This window comes from Sceloporus undulatus, chromosome 5 (genome assembly GCF_019175285.1).
Source record: "Sceloporus undulatus isolate JIND9_A2432 ecotype Alabama chromosome 5, SceUnd_v1.1, whole genome shotgun sequence".
In the NCBI taxonomy this organism is placed as follows: domain Eukaryota; kingdom Metazoa; phylum Chordata; class Lepidosauria; order Squamata; family Phrynosomatidae; genus Sceloporus; species Sceloporus undulatus.
This window is the reverse complement of record NC_056526.1, coordinates 46,921,329-46,940,057: the sequence shown is the minus strand read 5'-3', so window position 1 is coordinate 46,940,057 and position 18,729 is coordinate 46,921,329. Positions and strand designations below refer to the sequence as shown.

Below are 18,729 nucleotides of genomic sequence, written 5' to 3'. Positions count from 1 at the left end.
GAAATGAAATGTTCTCTGCCTAAAAAGGGGGCATCCTAACCTGCACAGGACAGAGATAGCATCTCAGATACTCTTCTGTTGCTAATAACTTTTCCCCTAGTTTTTTTTTATTGCCCTTTGTCTCTGTCCCCACATGGCCAAGAAAGGAGGTGGCCTCTGTCTATATTGATACTATTATCTTAACTGACAGCAGAGGTAACATTTGAGACAAAATGTAGGCCTTTGATTTTAACACCATCACTCTTCTTCTCCTGTATGATTTTTAACATCTTTGCCTGATGAACTCAGAGGAGCTTCAAAGCTTGCATGAGGTATTTTGTGTTTTTTTCATTGGTTCAATAAAGCTATCAGTGTTTTGTGGTTTCTGGATTTTGTTGTGTCCCGATGATTTTTTCTTCCATGCAAAGCCTTCAGCAGAGATTATTAATGAACACATTGGTATGCATTATTAATTCTTTTTGAGTGCAGCTTCAAGATCTCTGTTTGCGTAATGTGCTGGAGTTAGAACACTACACGAGCAGTTAACTGACACTATGACAGGTTGTTACTTTAACACAGATTGTCAAGCAAACCCTCACTACTTATAGCAACACAGAAAAATTCTGGAGCCTCACCCAGAAAAATGGAGTAATTCCTAGTTATACTTTTTTTGACCAGAATGACTAGCAATAGTTTTAGCTCTGGCTTCTCTGGAGTACTTTTTACAGGTTATAAAATCAGTTACAGCTACCACCATCTGAAAAAGTAGGAGTTGTTTTGTGTTTAACTATACAAAGTAGTCAGTGTAAGAAAGGACAGATACAGACTGGATAGTAGGCATATAAGCCTTTGCATACTTTAAGAGGAAAAAGAAATCAAAATTTGTCTACCTGCTCAATATGTAGTACTTTCTTACTGCTTGTTTTCTAGTTTTGTACATCACATAATTGCATTCTAAATCAAGTAAATTGGGCAATGATGGTATGCAAGATGTTCCTAAGAAATTCTCACAAAACACACACACACACACATACACACCTCTCTCTATATATATACTGTATATATATATCAAACATGAAAAGCAGAAATATTAGAAAATAAAGTACCATTTAGTATCTAGCACTGTACCTCTGTCTTATATAATTATAAGCTATTGTAAGAAAAGACTAATTAAGAAGCACTCAGATCTGCTATATCCATAAATTAATTGAGCAGTGAGTCACAGAAGAAAGGTTTCCTAGAAACGTAAGGGAAACCCTCATAAAATATATTTATCTTCTTTAAGGTGCAGGACTTCTGATGTCTTTTGTTACACAAAGAGCTAAAGACCTGTTCTATAATTCTTTTCAGGGTATTTCTCAATTACAAGCCAAAGATGTCTTTGAAGAATAAGTGAATATTAATGGTTCCATAATGAGTGGTTAAAGTAATTCCAAACTATCCAAAAATATACAGTGTGGATACATGTTAGCCCCAAATACCTTGATTACTAGAGACTTATGTCTGAAATTTTTGACACCATGTGAAATGGAAGGCTTTCATGGCCAGCATCCATAGTTTTTTGTGGATTTTTCGGGTTATGTGGCTGTGTACTGGAAGAGTTTATTCCCAATGTTTCGGCAGCATCTGTGGCTAGCATCTTCAGCCATCTTCTCTGAAGATGCCAGCCACAGATGCTGGCGAAATATCAGGAATAATCTCTTCCAGAACATGACCACATAGCCCAAAAACTCATTAAAAACTATTAACTTTTGACACTATGTTTTTCATGACAGTATGGGATCCCCTTCTTTGTGGCTTCATCCAATACTGCATCAATAATGTTAAAACCCAGCACTGGAAGGGCTAATTCAATGGGTCTTCCTAGGACAACTAGAACAATTAGCCACACCAGTACAGTGTCAAGCTTTCATATGATACCTCACTAGTATGTGACTACACCATGGGAAACTAGCTCCTGAATTGTAGTAGTAACCAGTGAAGGCACCCTGAACTGACTCACAACAGGCTCTAGCACTCAGAAAACAACACAATATGGGATCCTAAATAAAGCTTTGGAAGCATGAGCTAGTTAGGTCTATTCTTGCAGAACAGAACTTACTAATATCTTTACATAAAATATTTGAACAGATGCACTCATTCAAAAATTATTTTGATGTTTCCATATGAACCCAAAGGTTGAATATAGACAATTTTCACATATCGTATTCATATTTTATATGTAAATTATAAACATGTAGTGAAAGAGACCACAATTACTTTTTCAAAAGTTGACTCATCAGTATTTAAAAATCTGACACGTAGTACACGCTTATCCTGCCCCACAATGACTTCTACAGAGTTTGCAAATGGGATGCTTTTAACATTTGAAGATTAATGAGAAGCAAAATCTGTGCCAAAAACGGAGGAAGAAAACCATCCAAATAAAATAAGGGGATAAACGTTTGGCACAATGTGATACCCAACTCTACACACAGAAGTCATTTCTAATTTGGTTGCAATTAAAGGAATACTCTGTCATGCACAACATCTGTGAAATGTACAGGCCAACAGAATCCTAACTTGCATACATAAATTTTAATCTATCTGAATACATGTTATATATACAATTTAGCACATGCCCCTGGAAAACTTACCGGAGATACTGCAGAAAATGAAGAGCTAATATCTATGACAGGTGGGTCAAATGTTTGCATGTCTGTTACATCATAACTGGGATTTATCTGTTGAAAATCAGATTTGAGAATATGAAAAATGGACAGAGAATTGAATCTTCAAAAACTACATGGGGCAACATAATATATCCTTCTATATTAAATCTACAGTATAAGAAAATGATTTCTTATCCATTTATTAACATTGAATACACATATTTGCTATCCAACTTTGTCCATACGATTTGAATTATGATATGGCAATCAGCTTCTCCAGAAGATATACAGGCAGCCATTATTTTGCAGTTATGTTCTCAGATAAACTGAGCTTTGAAAATATGTTTAAAGCTTTAAGCGCAAATGCCAAGTACTAACTGTAGAATTCTCACCATGAGTGCACAAAATCCAGAAATCATTGCCATGTGAATGACGCACTGCAAATAATATCTGGATTTTGCACTGATAGTTATGTAGGGATGTTTTATACACAAGCGGATCAGCTGGGAAGAGTCAGTTCTTAAGAGTACCAGAAATAATATGCTGAATGATGCTCAATGAAGTGCATGAAAGAGTGGGAGACCACGTACTGTATCTAGAGCAGAAACAAATTGCCATGAAGCATGTCTAAATTATTAATTGAAGAAATATTTAGGAAGACATCTGGTAGAAAGTAGCTAGAAAATATAACAAAGGAAGATATAAAATGATATAAATGTATCTAGATGTCAAATAACCATAGACAACATCATGGCATTCATTATGTCCCTTTTCTCCATTGATGTCTTTAAAAACTTGGTGAATAAATGTTTGAATATCTGCAATAAATTCTGTATCTAGGGCCATATTCTACCCTGAAGGTCCATGCTCCATTCTATCTGTTTTATCTTCTTTTATGGATAACTGTAAGCACGATGTCCTAAATAAATCTCAGCAGGTATGGGTTTCATGGAGGGCTTTAACAAATAACAACATGAATTGAGGCAAAAGGGGAAATTTGAAATAGCTGTTGAATAACTGCCACAGAGAATGAATGTTCCCTTACATCCCCTTTCAGAGAAGGGCTCTGGCTTTCAACATAAGCTGAAGCTCCAAAACTGTTTTCCTCTTCAGAAACTCCTGATCCAAAGTGTTTTCACTCTCTTCCCTGTGGCTATATTTAAAACTATTTTATAAAATTGTAGCATTCATTTTTTAGTTATTCTTTCTAATTATTGCTGCAAGATCACTCCTTATTCTATTCCATCTCCATATCTATTGCACAGACCAGACTGAAAACCATATACAGTGCACCTGCATCATACACGGGCACGAGATATATATATATATATAAAATCCTAGAATTGGAAAAGAACCCAAGGGCCATCCGGTCAAACCCCCTGCCATGCAGGAACTCTCAATCAAAGCATTCCCATCCAGCCTCTGTTTAAAGCCCTCCAAAGAAGGAGACTCAATCACTCTCCAAGGGAATGTCTTCCACTGTTGAACAGCTCTAATTGTCAGGAAGTTCCTCCTAATGTTGAGGTGTTTTGGGTCCTATTTTCTGGTCCTTTTCTCTGTGCAGGGAATTCTAGAAATTGTACTGTGCCCCCTCCAAATGTTAACATTTCCAATGTCTGGAACTGCACTCAAAAAGCAAAAATCTTAGATATACCCCTACTGGGGCACACAGAGGCTTCTTCCACTGCAGCTTTCAGCATATGCCGAAAGCTGCAGTGGAAGAAGCCTCTGTGTGCCCCAGTAGGGGTAATGGTGTGTGCGCCACACAAGTCCCATTATTTTTAATGGAGCTCGAGCATACACAGAATTCCCCTAATGCGGGGTGGGTGGGTTTGGAATGGATCCCCTGCGTAAGGGAAGGACCCACTGTACTTTGTTTTGTTGTTAGCTGCCTTCAAGTTGACTTTGACTGATGTGATGCGACCCTGTGAATAAGGTATCTCCAAGTCTCCCTATTCTCTACCTGTCTGCTCAGGCCCTATAGGCTCAAGCTGGTGGTCTCCCTGACTCTATCTACCTTCCTGAGGTCTTCCTCTCTTTCTACTACCCTCCACCTTCCCCAGCATGGTCTTTTCTAATGAGTTATATATGTAGCCAAACAAGTCTGCAACTACATACAGTGGGCTCTTGATATCTGCTTGGGTTTGGTTCCAGGACCTGTCATGGCTATCAAAATCCATGGATGCTTAAGTCCCATTATATACAATGGTGTAATGTGTCCTTTATATAAAATGGCAAAATCAAGGTTTGCTTTTTGACATTTTTTGAGGGGGAATATTTTCAAGCCGTGGATGGTTGAATTGATGGATAAAGAATCTGTGGATATGGAGGAATGGCTGTATATAGATTAAAACTATGTAAGTGACATTTTCAATATTTAAAAAGGTACTCAATTGAAAATCCTATTTCATACTAGGCTGTTTTCCACCATAATTAAAAATATTAAATTGTAGTGCCATCTAGTGCAAGGTAGGAATATTAAAACGAACACTGATTTACTAAAAGCAAGCATAGCTTCAATATATTTTGAACACAGTATCATGCACAACAACACAATGTTAACATGCATTAAGGTGTTTCATGTTATATTTATATTTTTATTATTTTAACTGATGCGTTTCTAAACTTTCAAGTCAATTATTTTTTAATTATTTTTATTTTTATTATTTTAATTGATCTTGTATTCAAATTATTTTCAAGTAAGTAGTGTTTCAGTATTATACTATATTGTGTTTTATTTAGACTTGTTCTTTACTCCACCTAGAGCTGCAGTCTTGGAAAAAAGACAGGATATACAGAACACACCCATCCACCCACCCTATGGGCCACCATTGTCCTCCAAACTTTCCCTGACACACAGATCTTTTATGCAGACAACTCAAGATACATTAAACAAATGAACAAATTATTTGTCCAGCCCTGACTGTTTAGTTTCCCTGAAAACTACTATGTTACAGCTTTGGCCAGTTGTAAGAGATAATTTCTGTTCTTTTGTTTCCAAATACTAAATATTTATGTTCTCTCGTGCCTGCTTGCCAGCACTTTGGGATTATTATGATGTACTTTTCTGGCCTCCCTTTTCTAAGGCTGAGTCATAGTTTAGTAGAGGTATTTCTTGGGTAAAAGCAACATTTACTGAGGTTAAGGCTGTGAAGCAATGGTTCCCAAACTTTGGTCCTTCAAGTGTTTTGAACTTCAGCTTCCAAAAGCCCCAGCCAGTTTGGTCAATAGTCAGGAATTCTGGCAACTGAAGTCCAAAGCATCTGGAGAACCAAAGATTGGGAACAACTGCTGTAAAACATGAAGTGGGTAACTGTAGAATAACTGTATTAAAAGTTATCTTTGTTTACTCGTGTAAATACTTAAAGTCAGCACACAGGACAGCTGCCATTTAGTCTGAAATACTATTCTTTTTTATTTGTGTGTATCTTCTTTTGTATATCTCAGGTGATAAAACACTAAACAGCAATAGAATTCTGAATCAAGGAGAAAAAAGACCAGTAGAAATTGTGCTAGTGCTAGACCACTGACTATAAACAATTTATAGTCATGACTGTTTCCTTAACAATTTATTCTATGAATTCTTAACTGATTTGATAGCAAACTAGTCTTTTTCTTTCCTCTAGTATGCAAAAAATGGAGCATGCAAAACGTTTTAAGCTAGACTAATTTATTGCTTTTACCTGTCAGTGCCATCTAGACATCTCGAGTGAGAGGAGGTATACCCTGGATATTAACAGAGTACTCATTTTCTAAATGTCTTTCCTCGTGCACCAAAACTGACACCATCTAAGAGAAAAATACACCCCTAAATGGCCCAATGAAGAAGAAGAGCATGCTTAGTGACTATGATATTCCCACTTATGGGGACAAACTGGAAAGAGGGGGCTAAGGAATGAAATATGTTGGAAAAGGTCATGACTATCTGTGTGGAATTTTGAATATGACTCCACACTGCAACATTTGGAAGCAGGACTCCCTTGAAGTGAACATACTATATATCAGGTCACAACTAGCTAAATATCTGATGACATAATAGTTTACCTCTATTGACTGTGATTTTGCATGATGATGATGATGATGAGGTGATCGTGGGTAAATATCAAGAAGGTGGGGGGGATCATCAGTATATATTCTTCGCATATGTTTTTTGAGAACTTTCTTATATTCAAATGTATCAAAATTTGTCTTCCACAGCAACACCTATAAGAAGTCATAAATATACATTTACTAATGTTAAATATATACAAAGTCCCTTTATTTTGTAAAGGGAAACAGCACTGACTACTCTGCATCTCTTAAAGTATGACAGTATATCATGTTATCTGACTATAAACAAAGTCTACCTATTGAAGTATTTTTTTAAAAAAGCTCAAATTACAACAATTTTAACCATTCTAATAGCAGAGGAAAAGTTATATTGATTTAGTACTTTTAGTAAGATGTGCTTTACATCAAAATTTTAACAAACCTGTGCATCTGTACCACCAGAGGCAAACATTTCCCCACCTTTCGAAAAGGCTGCAGAAAGGACAGGTCCCTAGTTTGAAATAAAGAAAGCAGGCAAGTTTTGTTTTTGTTTTGTTTTTTTAAAAAAAAGACAACATAAAAGCCTCCAGTAATTTTCAACTAATCTTTTGTTCTCTTTTAAATGCAAATATAAAAAGTCTGGTGCTCATGATCTGTTCTAGGAAACCCTATTCTATCCTATTCTCACTCCTAGAACAGAGCATGGGAAATTTGGGAGTGTGATAAATATGGTGATGTCACCTTGAAATATGACCAATGCCACACTGTACTGTGACTTTTAAGGTATTATACACTTAGAATTACTTCACAAACTAATATCTCTCTTGGAAATCAATTTGGTCCAAATCTCTTACCCAACATAGAAAATTATTAATTTTATCACAATGTATAGAGTGAAGACAGGAATATTTATTAATACAACAAATACACTGAATGGGACACCTTATTAGTATAGCATTTGTTCAATCAGTGTCACAGGACATATTAAAGTCACATGTTTTGCATTATGACGACTTAGGGACAAAAAGATTTTATTCATATTGAAAAATAGCAATGCATGAAGCGTTCCTTTAAAGTAAGACCAAAGAACAAGAGAGAAGCGGCAACAAAATTCTACCTTATGTCCATGAAGTGTATATAAAAGTCTTCCTCCTAAAAGATCCATAATCTTAAGGGTACCATCACTGGAAGCCGTGACAAGATAGTTACCAGAAGGATGGAAAGATGCATAGTTAACTCCAGCTCTGTGAACTGATTTAAGTTAAAATAATTCAGATATTGGTACAAATACTGGAGACACTACAATGTTAAGAATTATTCAGCAGCATTCTACTGTTTACAACAGGACTTGCTAAGTGTGTATAGAACTACAGTTAAAAGTTAATTTGTTTCTTAAATGCAGTTCATTTTCTACTGAGTAACACTTTTGGGATTTCATTTTTAAACAGCCTTGAAGTAATTTTATGTGTGTTTTGGTTAGGATCCAGTTTGATATTTAAGCTGTGAAACCTCTTCCTAAAGTCCCGCGTGTACCCTGAAACCTGGTCTGGAGGGAGTGGGGACAATCTGAAGTAGGGTTTTAGGGTGTATAGTACATTTCTCTGATTTTAGTTGAAAGACGAGAGATCCACATTAATTACCTATCTGGATTCAGGCCTGTCAGCCACTCTGAACCACTGCCATTATCTTATAATTTAATTTTTAACAATAGTTCCATTTCAACTATCTCTCATTTAACTATGATAAAAAGAATAAAACTTTTCTTTGTGGATATATGCTTTGCTATCTTTCAATTGCAGTACTTTAAAATATTGTTTCTCTGCTTCACTGACATTAGGTCCCATCATTAACCAATTTTCTGTGACTGGAAAAACAAATTCCTTCTTTAAGTGAAATAACATAAATGACTTGTGTTGCTCTGTATGTTCATTCTCTGGCTTTGCTAAGGTTAATAAAATTGTACCAGTGTGGCATATTGGTTTGAGTGTTGGACTACAACTCTGAGGGCCATGGTTCGATTCCCAGCTCAGCCATTAAACTGACTGGGTGACCTTGGACAAGTCACATGCTCTCAGCCTCAGGGGAAGGCAACTCCTCTGAACAAATTCTTGCCAAGAAACCTCAAAATAGGTTTGCCTTTGGTTGCCATAAGTCAGAAATGACTTGAATAGACATAACAACAACAAACACAAGGTTGATTCCAAAGAATGAAAAACATGAAATATTAATAATTAGAATAAGTAAAGGGGTTACGTGATGTCTCAATTTAAGCTGGGAGTTTAGAGTTGGAGCTTGATTATATACACCACTAAATACAGTACAATATGAATCCAAAACCATTTAAGCCACTCACAGCTTCTGACAACCAGGTCAGATATTGATGTCTACTCTGAATGCTCACAAATCATTTTCAAAGCCTTCTCAAAGGCAAAGTACCTTTTATCTGACAGGCACACAAGACAGCTTCAGAAGAGGAGCTGGTGCCTTCCCCTACCTCATATATTGGGGTAAGTCTCTAGATCTCTAAACTACCTATGGGATGATTGTTAAAATTTCCAGCTCATTTAACTCCCATTAAGAAAAGATTAGCGAAAACAAAAGAACATATGGGAACACTGAGGAAAACTGCCAGTACACCCTTAACAGTAGTTGGGTGGATGGATTTAAGATGACTTCTAAGAGGGATACTAATGAGTGGAGCTGTGGCCGCAAGGCAAATGTAAAAGATTCTAAATCGTGTGAATATCTGAAAGACAAATTTCTGCAAGAATAGCCAGATACACTATTTCATAAACTTTTTAAAAATAACTGAAAGAACCCTTTTGAAAGGCAACAACAGTGTTCAGTTTCCAGTTTCTAAAGTGAAAGTCACATTGTTAAAGTGGCCTCATTAGAGTTTAGAGCTAGGTTTAAATCAGGATCACAATTTTCAACAAATTCATGATTGGACAGCAGAACCCTAGGCTGCAGGAAGCAAATTATAATGGTAACTGCTGTGACAGTAATGGGGATTTTACAGAGAGTGTACAACAACTACATCATTGTGGTATAGTGGTTTGAATGTTGAATGTAACTCTGGACAGCAGGGTTTGAATCCCATCCAGTGGGTGACCTTGAACAAACCACACTCTCTCAGCCACATAGGGAGGCAAATGCAAAATGTGCTCTGACTAAATCTTGCCAAGATCACCCCATGAGTGGGTCTCCTTAGGATCACTGTAATTCGTGAATGACTTAAAGGCACACAACAACAACAAAACACAAGAACACATATCTTTTAACATCTCTAAAGAAAAACTTTCCTTTTCTGAAAGAACAGGATTTCCTGGACTCAATCCAGAAAGAGTACTGGGTCAAGGATACCCAGGATGTGGAAATCTGGATCCCAGCAACAGTCAGATGCAAAAAGAACACAGCATGAAAACAACACTTTGAGATCATTTCCTTTTTCTTTTCTGTGTTAATCTGATATTATCTCATTTAAGCAGCAAATACACTTATGATTAGGGATATTTTGCTGCCATCTTGTGGTTTACAATAGGAATACAATTAAGTTATAAGGAAGAGCGCATTCTAGTTATCTTTACTATCATGCCTAAAACTTCAAAACCCCAATTTGTTAAAATAATACATAATGATACCCACTCGCATCTCAGTCTGTAATAAGAATGTACACAATGGTTTTATCATTAATTGCTACATTACTTTTTGGCTGTATGCTTTTTGATGTTCCGGTTACCTTTTTATGTTAGGAATAGTGTGCAAGCTATATAACAGGGGTGGGAAAAGTGCAGGCCACTAGAAGACCATTTGGGCAGACTCCTAAGAGTCCCCACACTCTTCCAAATTTGGGGTGGAGAAATTCCCTCCCAAGCAGCCACTAGTGCTCCCATCCACATCATGTCACCTTTTCAGGTATTTCTGCCGCTTTACTATTTTAGGCATGTAAAGGTTTTCCTTTGGCCTATGCAAGGTCTTCTGAAAAACAGAAACTGACCAGATCCACTCACTTCCTTGGTTGAAAAAGACCTGAGGATGTCCCAAAATTTGACGACTCACAAAAAACACTGAACTGTGATGAAATAGTAGCTTGCACTCAGAGGAGCTATGTACGTTTGGGGTGGGGTGAGGAAAGTGAAATATGAAAAGCAAAAACAGTTATCATTACCTTAACTGTGGTCATTAACAAATAGTAGGGGGGGAGCAGCAGACATACTAGTATAGATGAGTTTATTAACACCTATATTGGGGTAAGAATTCCTGCTGTTTGTGAACTCACTTTGCCCTGTATTTTTTCCTGTGAGTCAGATAACAGTGGCTTCCTGTTGTGTAACAGATATGTAAGTCTGTGTCATCAGTAAAAAAAACCAACACAAATTGATGGCAAAAGACTAAAATACTATCTCTAATGCATGATAAAAGGTCTTTATCATTATCATTTGAGACAAGATAACACTCCTGTCTGAGTTATTGAAAGGTCTGTTTGCAGATGGGGCTTGTGATGACCAAAGATAGCAGTTTTAGAAACCACTGTTTAAAATTCAAAACATCTTTGTGAGATTAACTGAACATGGATTTGAATTCCAGTTTTCTGTTTCTGCATACATTTTTCAACCTATAGTCAAGCATATATAGTACATACTGTTTTATTGCCATATGGTAATAAAGCAGAACATTTAAAAAATACTAGCTGAAAAAATAATGGCTTTCTTAAGGATGCCTGAGAATTTTGTGCAAGATATAAAATCATAATCAGAGGCTTCCCACTTTTACCATGAAGAGGAGGAAAGTGGGTAGAAAGAAAAGGAATGCGGCAGCACCTTTAGGAATAGCTAGTTTTTATTTCAGTATGAGTTTTCATAGATATAAACCCACTTCTTCAGCTAGTACAGAGTGGTCTATATTCCTTCTACCCCTCTCTTCCTCCTTTTTATGTTGCAAGATACTAATAGGGCTCCTTCTTTGCAAATTCCCACTTTTTGTTCCTATGACCTAAATTAACTCTTAAATAAATTACAGTAGGCAGGGAGACAGAGATACATTGAGATGGAGACTGAGAGAACGGTTTAGTAATCTTGAGCAGCATACACAATTACCTTGGTGCTGTTGCAACAACTTGTTTGTTCGAATATCCCAGATCTTCACTGTGTGATCAGAACCTGCACAAGCTATGCAAGTACCATCAGGACTGAAGTCCACATAGTTTGCAATTCTGCAAAGAATTAAAAATAATGGTTTGTTACTGTGAAGGTGCAATGCCATCCCTTCCATTTAATCTTTGTAAACTGAAAATAGGGCTAAATTTTCTAAATTAGATTTCTTTTACATCCCAATTGCTATGCAGGCAGTAACAATGTATCTCTGAATCACAATAGTTTTAACCTTCTTTTATGATCATATGTTAGCTGAAATGGTCACAAGAATATGCCCTTCTTTCTTACATTAGTAGTGCTTACCCATCATGGTCTATTATACTATCAATGCAAGCCTTGTTCCGTATATCCCAGACTTTAACCGTTTTATCTTCACTGCAAGATATTATTAATCTCCCATCAGGTGAGTATCTAGAAAGGAAAGAAATATATTTTTGTTAAAAAAAAAGATATATGTCTTCACAACTACTGGCTGCATTGAAGGTAGAGAGGCAAAAGGGAAGCATGCAAGCCATGGAGGAGGTTAGTTTCACTTATGTTTACTATGAGGTCTGAATGCTGCCAGTGCGTACACTGCATGGTTTACTATAATTTGTAGACTTTATTGTAATTCATATCCATTACTTGGTTCAGGGCAATTTCACATATTTAACACAAGGAATGTAATGCTCTTCTAGGCCTGTTTATGGAACTCAGGGCAATGTCTACAGAATTCTCAGGAAGTCTTCCAACCAGACTCTGACCAGATGGAAGAACTACTTGGTTTCAGCCAAGTAGACTTATCATGAGCCTTTTTTCCTTGCCTTGGAACCAACTCATGAAGTAGTAGAAAGAGAGAAAACTATCTGCCACACAGGAGAAGAACAGGAACACCTTTTCAAAATCAAGAGGGTAAGGCATACAAACACTCACTTGGCACAGCGCACCCAGTGTGTGTGCTGGGATAAGGTAAACAAAAGATACTGTCTGTAAACATTCCATACTTTTATTGACTTGTCATTGGATGCAGTAACTAGAAACTGACTGTCATGCGAGAAGTTCACACTGCGGACTGATGCAGTATGGCCTTTCAATGCTGTAGATTCACCGTGACTGCAAATAAAAAAAAAAATCAGGTGGTTAATAAATATTGCAGGTTAATCCATCTTTCCCCCAACTTGGATGTCATGCAGAAGGACCCTAAAGAGTGGTGCACAGCCGTGAAAGCTCATGCTACCAGCTTCTCTCTTTCAGTTAGGTTCCAAACAGACTGAGGAAATAATCCAGTTTGAGACTGCTTTAACTGCCCTGGCTCAGTGCTAGGGAATCCTGTGAACTGTAGTTTACTGTGCCACCAGAGCTCTCTGACAAAGAAGGCTAAATGTCTCACAAAACAAGTTCCCAGAAATCCCTACCATTGAGCCAGGGCAGTTAAAGCAGTCTCAAACTGGATTATTTCTGCAGTGTGTTTTGGAGCTTAGTTTCAAAGGTGCTACAAGATGCCTTTGAGCTATATGCTCAAAGTCTATGTGTGTCTTATTTGGTGTCCCCCCCCCCTCCAAGTAACACAGGTGCAGTTTAATCCAGCATTTAGAACATCTTTATCAGGGATCCTAAAAGTTCTTCATTTGGCTTGAGGGTGAGTGGATTGCAGATTTTCCTTTCTAGCTGCATCCTGTTTTACCACAATGAATGCTAATCTGAACTGCAGCCTGGACTTCAGGAGGAGTTTGGTTTTATTTTGTTTTGAAAGATGGCAAGAGGATAAAGTAGGAGCAGAAGGGAAACACTATGTGAAGTTCTCTGGATCTCAGTATATATTAGGACTATAGCTGTAGTTATATTTGCTAATTAAGAATATTCTTCAATTAATCAATATTTTCCAGTATTGCATGGAGAAGACAATTTATCAGCATACTTTTTTCTATAATAATAATAATTTGTTTTATTTATATACCACTATTCCAAAGATCATAGCGGTGAACAGCAATTAAGCTAATTAGCAAGTAAGCTAATTTGCCCCCAACAGTCTGGGTACTCATTTTAGCACCTCGGAAGGATGCAAGCCTGAGTCGAGCTTGGGCCCTTTTGCTGGTCTTGAACTCGCAACCTTGTGGTCTTGAGTGATTACTTTTTTCTATGATAAATATGTACAACAAATATTTATTCAGATTTGTAATTCATAGTATCTTAAAGTTCAGACAGGATGATTGTAGTGAACAAATATTAAAAACACACAACTCCCTGAAATTCATGTGTTTGTCATGTGTTTAATAGTTTGCTTATTGCTGACTTGAAAGAAATATGAAACATAGAGCTACTGCAGATCTATGCAGGTCACAGTATCTTATGTCTCTCTAGCTTTTAATGGTTAGCATATTAAGCCTGTATAAAGCAATCAACAGGTCAGCTTGTTCATCTTCATCTTCATCAACCTTTATTAAGCATCTCAATAGACAATATACAACAAACAATACAATACAAAATTAACTAAAATAGTCTACATGAATACTTTAAAATTTATCATCCTTAAAATCATCTAACACTAAACTCTAACCATTATTTAATTTGTACCAGATTTTTGTTGCCTCCATTAGAAAATTGGCCATCAATCGTGTAATCTGTACATTACAAGGTCAGCTTGTTAATTAGAATCCAATTTATAATTCCAAGGTTGCATTCACAGTACCATCTACCATTCTGAACTGAAATAGGAAGGATCCAGCAACCATAAATAAAGGCTACATTTTCAAGCATCTTTAGCACACAGAGCCTTAAGATCCTGGAAATGTTGGCTCAGCTCAAGTAAATTCTGAAGATGAGAAGAGGGACATCTACACTTTCTTCTGGAAGAAACAAAAGATGCCCTAAGCCGAGCATACATTAAACAGTGGCACTGTTGAAAAACAAGCAAAGCAAATATCTTCAAATTTCAGTACTACTTACATACAAGGAATCCACAGCCTGGCTGTCCTGTCTTGAGAAGCAGAGGCCAGCAAGTGCCCATCTGGTGAAAACTGTACACAAGTTACACCTTCTACATGACCTACAAATCTGAAGGCTTTGGAGTTTGGTCTCAGATTCCATATCATAAGAAATCTATCAAGGGAAGAGGTAGCTGGCAAGAAATAATTAGAAAGATATTAAAAACATAAATGTAGTCCTGCTTGTAAGGCCATTTTTTTTCAACATAAAGTTCAAAGAAGGTAGGGACTAAACAGACTGGTGTTTAATGCTGGCCTCAAGGCAGAGTAGCGATGAGGTGTCTGCATGCCGCACACCCGCCCTACCAGAAGGTGGGTGGCATCACACCCCTTCTTCAGCGCAGTTTAGACATGCTGCACCGAAGAATCAGCAAATAAGATTGTGTTAAATGTTTGGGTTGACTAGGAATGACTGCAGTATGGCACACTGAAGGTGGAGAGCAGAAAACTGAAAATGATCTAAGTGCAACAAAGGTTGCAATCCTGTGAGTATTATGCTGAGTTTAAATTCACTAAGGAACACAGGGTGAAAACCATTCTAAAACAAAGTGTTCTCATTTGAAGAACAATCTCTTGCTTTTATTAAAATGATATACAACTCTGAAGAGTTTAAAAATCAAAGTAGTCACTTGGAGCAGCATCCGGAGGCTTCCTGCCTTGGTTCTGCAAGTCTCCGACCGACAGCAACTCAATATATGGCTTTGAAGAACAGAATGGGTTGATTGTTTAGGTGTGTTTGCATATGGAGATACCCAGAAGAAACCATACAGTTCCCTTTTGTTCATAAACACTCCCAACGGACTTACCAAGTGCTTTAGTGGTGGGATTGAAGGCAACACAGGTGACTGCATCTTCATGGCCTTTAAAATTACGAATCAAGATGGGATCCTCCTATCAGAAAATTACATGCAGCTTTATTTAAACAGTCACATAATCTGAAACTGCAATTGACAGTAAAATACTACACTATGGCCCGTTACAGACGGGCTCTTGAGGCGCCCCCATCACGTGCTAGGGGTTGGCCGGGGACCTAGCGTCCACACCGGCCTCACCCCTAGCACGTGACGGGGGCGTAATAATGGCGGCACCCTATACACACAGGTGCCGCCATTATTATGTGTCGGATGCATAGCGTCCGCACGTCACGTGGCCCTTATGACGTCGCGAGTGTGCCATTGGCGCCTCGTGGTGTCATAACCGCACCGCGGGAAGAAGCACCATTTTGGGGCTTCTTTTTTGCTCCGTGTGGGAGCCATGTGGTTTGGCTGCTATGGCTCCCTCACAGAGCAACCAGCAGCGCCGGCAGACCACCGCTTTTAGGCGGTCTGTAAAGCGCCTAAGTCTTTCAGATTTTAATGTGCCACAGTACTCTTTGTTATACTTGATGCGTACATTACAATACCACAAGTGTCTTCTGAACCCTTGCTTTGCAACCAGGGCTTTGATCCAAATTTTGGGTGCAATTTCTAATTTAAAACCTTAGTTCTTGTTTGGATTCCCAGCTGTATGGGGCACTAACGTCTGCTGCTTTCCTAGTCCTTTTTTTCTGCAAAGAAAACAACAGAGTAGAGGAAGGAGTTGTATTTCCAGTCTGTTGTTGTTGTTGTTGTTGTTGTTGTTGTTGTGTGCCTTCAAGTCATTTCCAACTTATGGCGACCCTAAGGCAAACCTAAACTCAGGGTTTTCTTAACAAAGGCCCCATACAGACAGGCCAAAATAAAGCTGCTTTGAGTCACTTTGGAGGTATGCTGTTTAAATGATGCATGCATACTAAGAGTCCGGAAGCTGTGCCAAAGATGCGCTCCAGTCTTTAGGCCTGGAGCGTGGCTTTGGTGTGGCTTCTGGACTCTTAGTACGCATGCGTTTTATAAACAGCATACCTACAAAGTGACTCAAACCAGCTTTATTTTGGCCTGTCTGTATGGGGCCAAAGTTTCTTCAGAGGGGCTTCAAATTACCATCCTCTGAGGCTGAGAGAATGTGACTTGCCCAAGGTCACCCACTGGGTTTACACGACTGATGGGGATTCAAACCTTGGTCTCCAGAGTCATGGTCCAACAAACCATTAAACCATACTGGTACAAAACAGCTCCAGCTTCATTTATATACTGCTTCATACCGAACTAGCAGTGTCTATGTTCAACGCCAGACAGACACCGGCCATAGAACTGCATTGGAGGAGCTACAAATGCCTAGTAGACTATTCTCTCTAGGGATCTCTAGGTCTTTCAGTGCAACTTTTAAAGTTGACCATAGAGTTGCGCTGGAGGACCTAGATATTCCTAGAGAGGACAGATATGAATCAAAGCCGCAAATATGGAGGGATGAGTGTATTAATACAGCACCAGTCAGCCTTAATCAGTGCAGCTGAGGGGATAATCTGTGCACCGCTATATAGGGATAAGCCAGTTTGGCACTGCTTCAGCCACTCGAAGCTATGGAATTATGGGAAGTGTAGTTTTATTATGGCACCAGGGCGCTCTGAGCGGTGTCAAACCCACCCTTCTCCTACCAGAGCCGAGGCCATTGTGAGCTGCTTCCTGGCCAGCAGCTTAGTCAAAATGCCCGCGCTCCAGACCAAAGTAGTTGACTTCCGAGCCGAGCTCGCCTTCCTGGCGAGGAACACTTCCAATGTCCGTTATGGACGTTGGAGGTGTTCCTCGCCAGGGAGGCGGAAGTCTACTACTTTGGTCTGGACTTGGTGACTCAGCCTACGAAGCAAAACCACACCCCGCTTTCATTTCCAGTCCGTTGGAACACCCATGACGTAGACGCCGCGGTGTTAAGTTGAGCCTTGTTGCCTAGCGACGCGGATGTTTGGAGTGAGGTTCGGTTGAGAACGCAAAGAAAGGAGAAAGTTTGTGTGTGTGACGTAAGCCTTACTCCCCTCGCGCCACAACAGGGGCTCTTCAGTCCGAGCCTACAACTCCCAGAATCCCTCAGCATTGGCCGCTGCAGTCAGGGTTGATGGGAGTTGTAGGCCAAAGGGGGAAAGAGTCAAAGATACAGCCGTGTGGTTGAGTCTGTAGAATTAGTATGTAGAGAAGTCTGGTAGCACCTTTGAGACTCACTGATAGAATTTGGCAGTATAAACTTTCCTAGACCTCAGTCTCCTTCCTCAGATGCTTTTGGTATTGTTATTATTATTATTCTTATGTAGAAAGATCTTGTAGCACTTTTGAGACTCACTGCAAGAAAGTTGGCAGCATGAGCTTTCCTAGATTTCAGTCTACTTCCTCAGGTGGAGCATCAAATGCATCTGAGGAAGTGGACTGAAGCCTAGGAAAGCTCATGCTGCCAACTTCTTTCTTTCAGTGAGTCTCAAAGGTGCTACAAGATCTCTCTACAGAAGGGGGGAAATAGGTTCATTACCTGTTCTGGAGCCAGAGAGAGTCAAGTTGACCAGATGTCCTCCTTTTCCCCAGAACATGTCCTACATTTCAACCTTCAGTCCAGGAGGAATTCTAAAATGCCCATCAGAAATGAAGGGAGACAGGCATCGAATAGGAGTCCTCATGATCTCTAGGTCTTTCAGTGCAACTTTTAGTTAAAGTTGACCATAGAGTTGCACCGGAGGACCTAGATATTCCTAGAGAGGACATATTAGTCAAATTCGTGAATAATCAAATCCACACATATGGATGGGAGAGTGTGTTTTTGGGTTGGGTAAGGGGGAATGCCCTGTGCTGCTTTGCCTCAGGTAGAAAAATGTCTGGGGTGAGCTCTGAAGAAAAGGAGTGATTAAATTGCAACACTTCATGCTTCTATGGTGGGAAGATGGGGGAAATGATTCCTGCATGCAGAAAAATAGAATAAAATCATAGGATCCTTTCGTTGTTTGGACTGCAATGTCCAGAAGTCTGGGGTTTGAAGCACCAAACATCTGGACAGCAAAGGTTTATGGACAAGGGCTTTTATGGGCGATGTCTTGGAAAACTTTGGGTAGAAGCTCCT

General features: G+C 38.8%; 1 protein-coding gene across 4 annotated transcripts in view; it reads right to left on the bottom strand.

Annotated features, from left to right (window-relative positions):
* POC1B (POC1 centriolar protein B) overlaps positions 1 to 17,361 on the bottom strand; it is a 28,986-nt gene extending 11,625 nt beyond the window's left edge. The window contains exons 1-10 of one of the 4 annotated variants that reach the window (XM_042468873.1): positions 17,277 to 17,361; positions 15,582 to 15,666; positions 14,738 to 14,909; positions 12,725 to 12,904; positions 12,116 to 12,223; positions 11,756 to 11,871; positions 7,777 to 7,910; positions 7,102 to 7,170; positions 6,675 to 6,833; positions 2,616 to 2,702 (exon numbers count right to left, since the gene is read on the bottom strand). In XM_042468873.1, coding sequence (XP_042324807.1) covers positions 2,616 to 2,702; positions 6,675 to 6,833; positions 7,102 to 7,170; positions 7,777 to 7,910; positions 11,756 to 11,871; positions 12,116 to 12,223; positions 12,725 to 12,904; positions 14,738 to 14,883 — 999 coding nt within the window. In that variant the 5' untranslated portion in view covers positions 14,884 to 14,909; positions 15,582 to 15,666; positions 17,277 to 17,361. Of the gene's footprint in view, positions 1 to 2,615; positions 2,703 to 6,674; positions 6,834 to 7,101; positions 7,171 to 7,776; positions 7,911 to 11,755; positions 11,872 to 12,115; positions 12,224 to 12,724; positions 12,905 to 14,737; positions 14,910 to 15,581; positions 15,667 to 16,808; positions 16,935 to 17,120; positions 17,140 to 17,276 lie in introns of those variants that run through there. The other 3 variants (XM_042468872.1, XM_042468874.1, XM_042468871.1) reach the window with 3 other exon arrangements.
* Between the last annotated feature and the right edge of the window lie 1,368 nt (positions 17,362 to 18,729).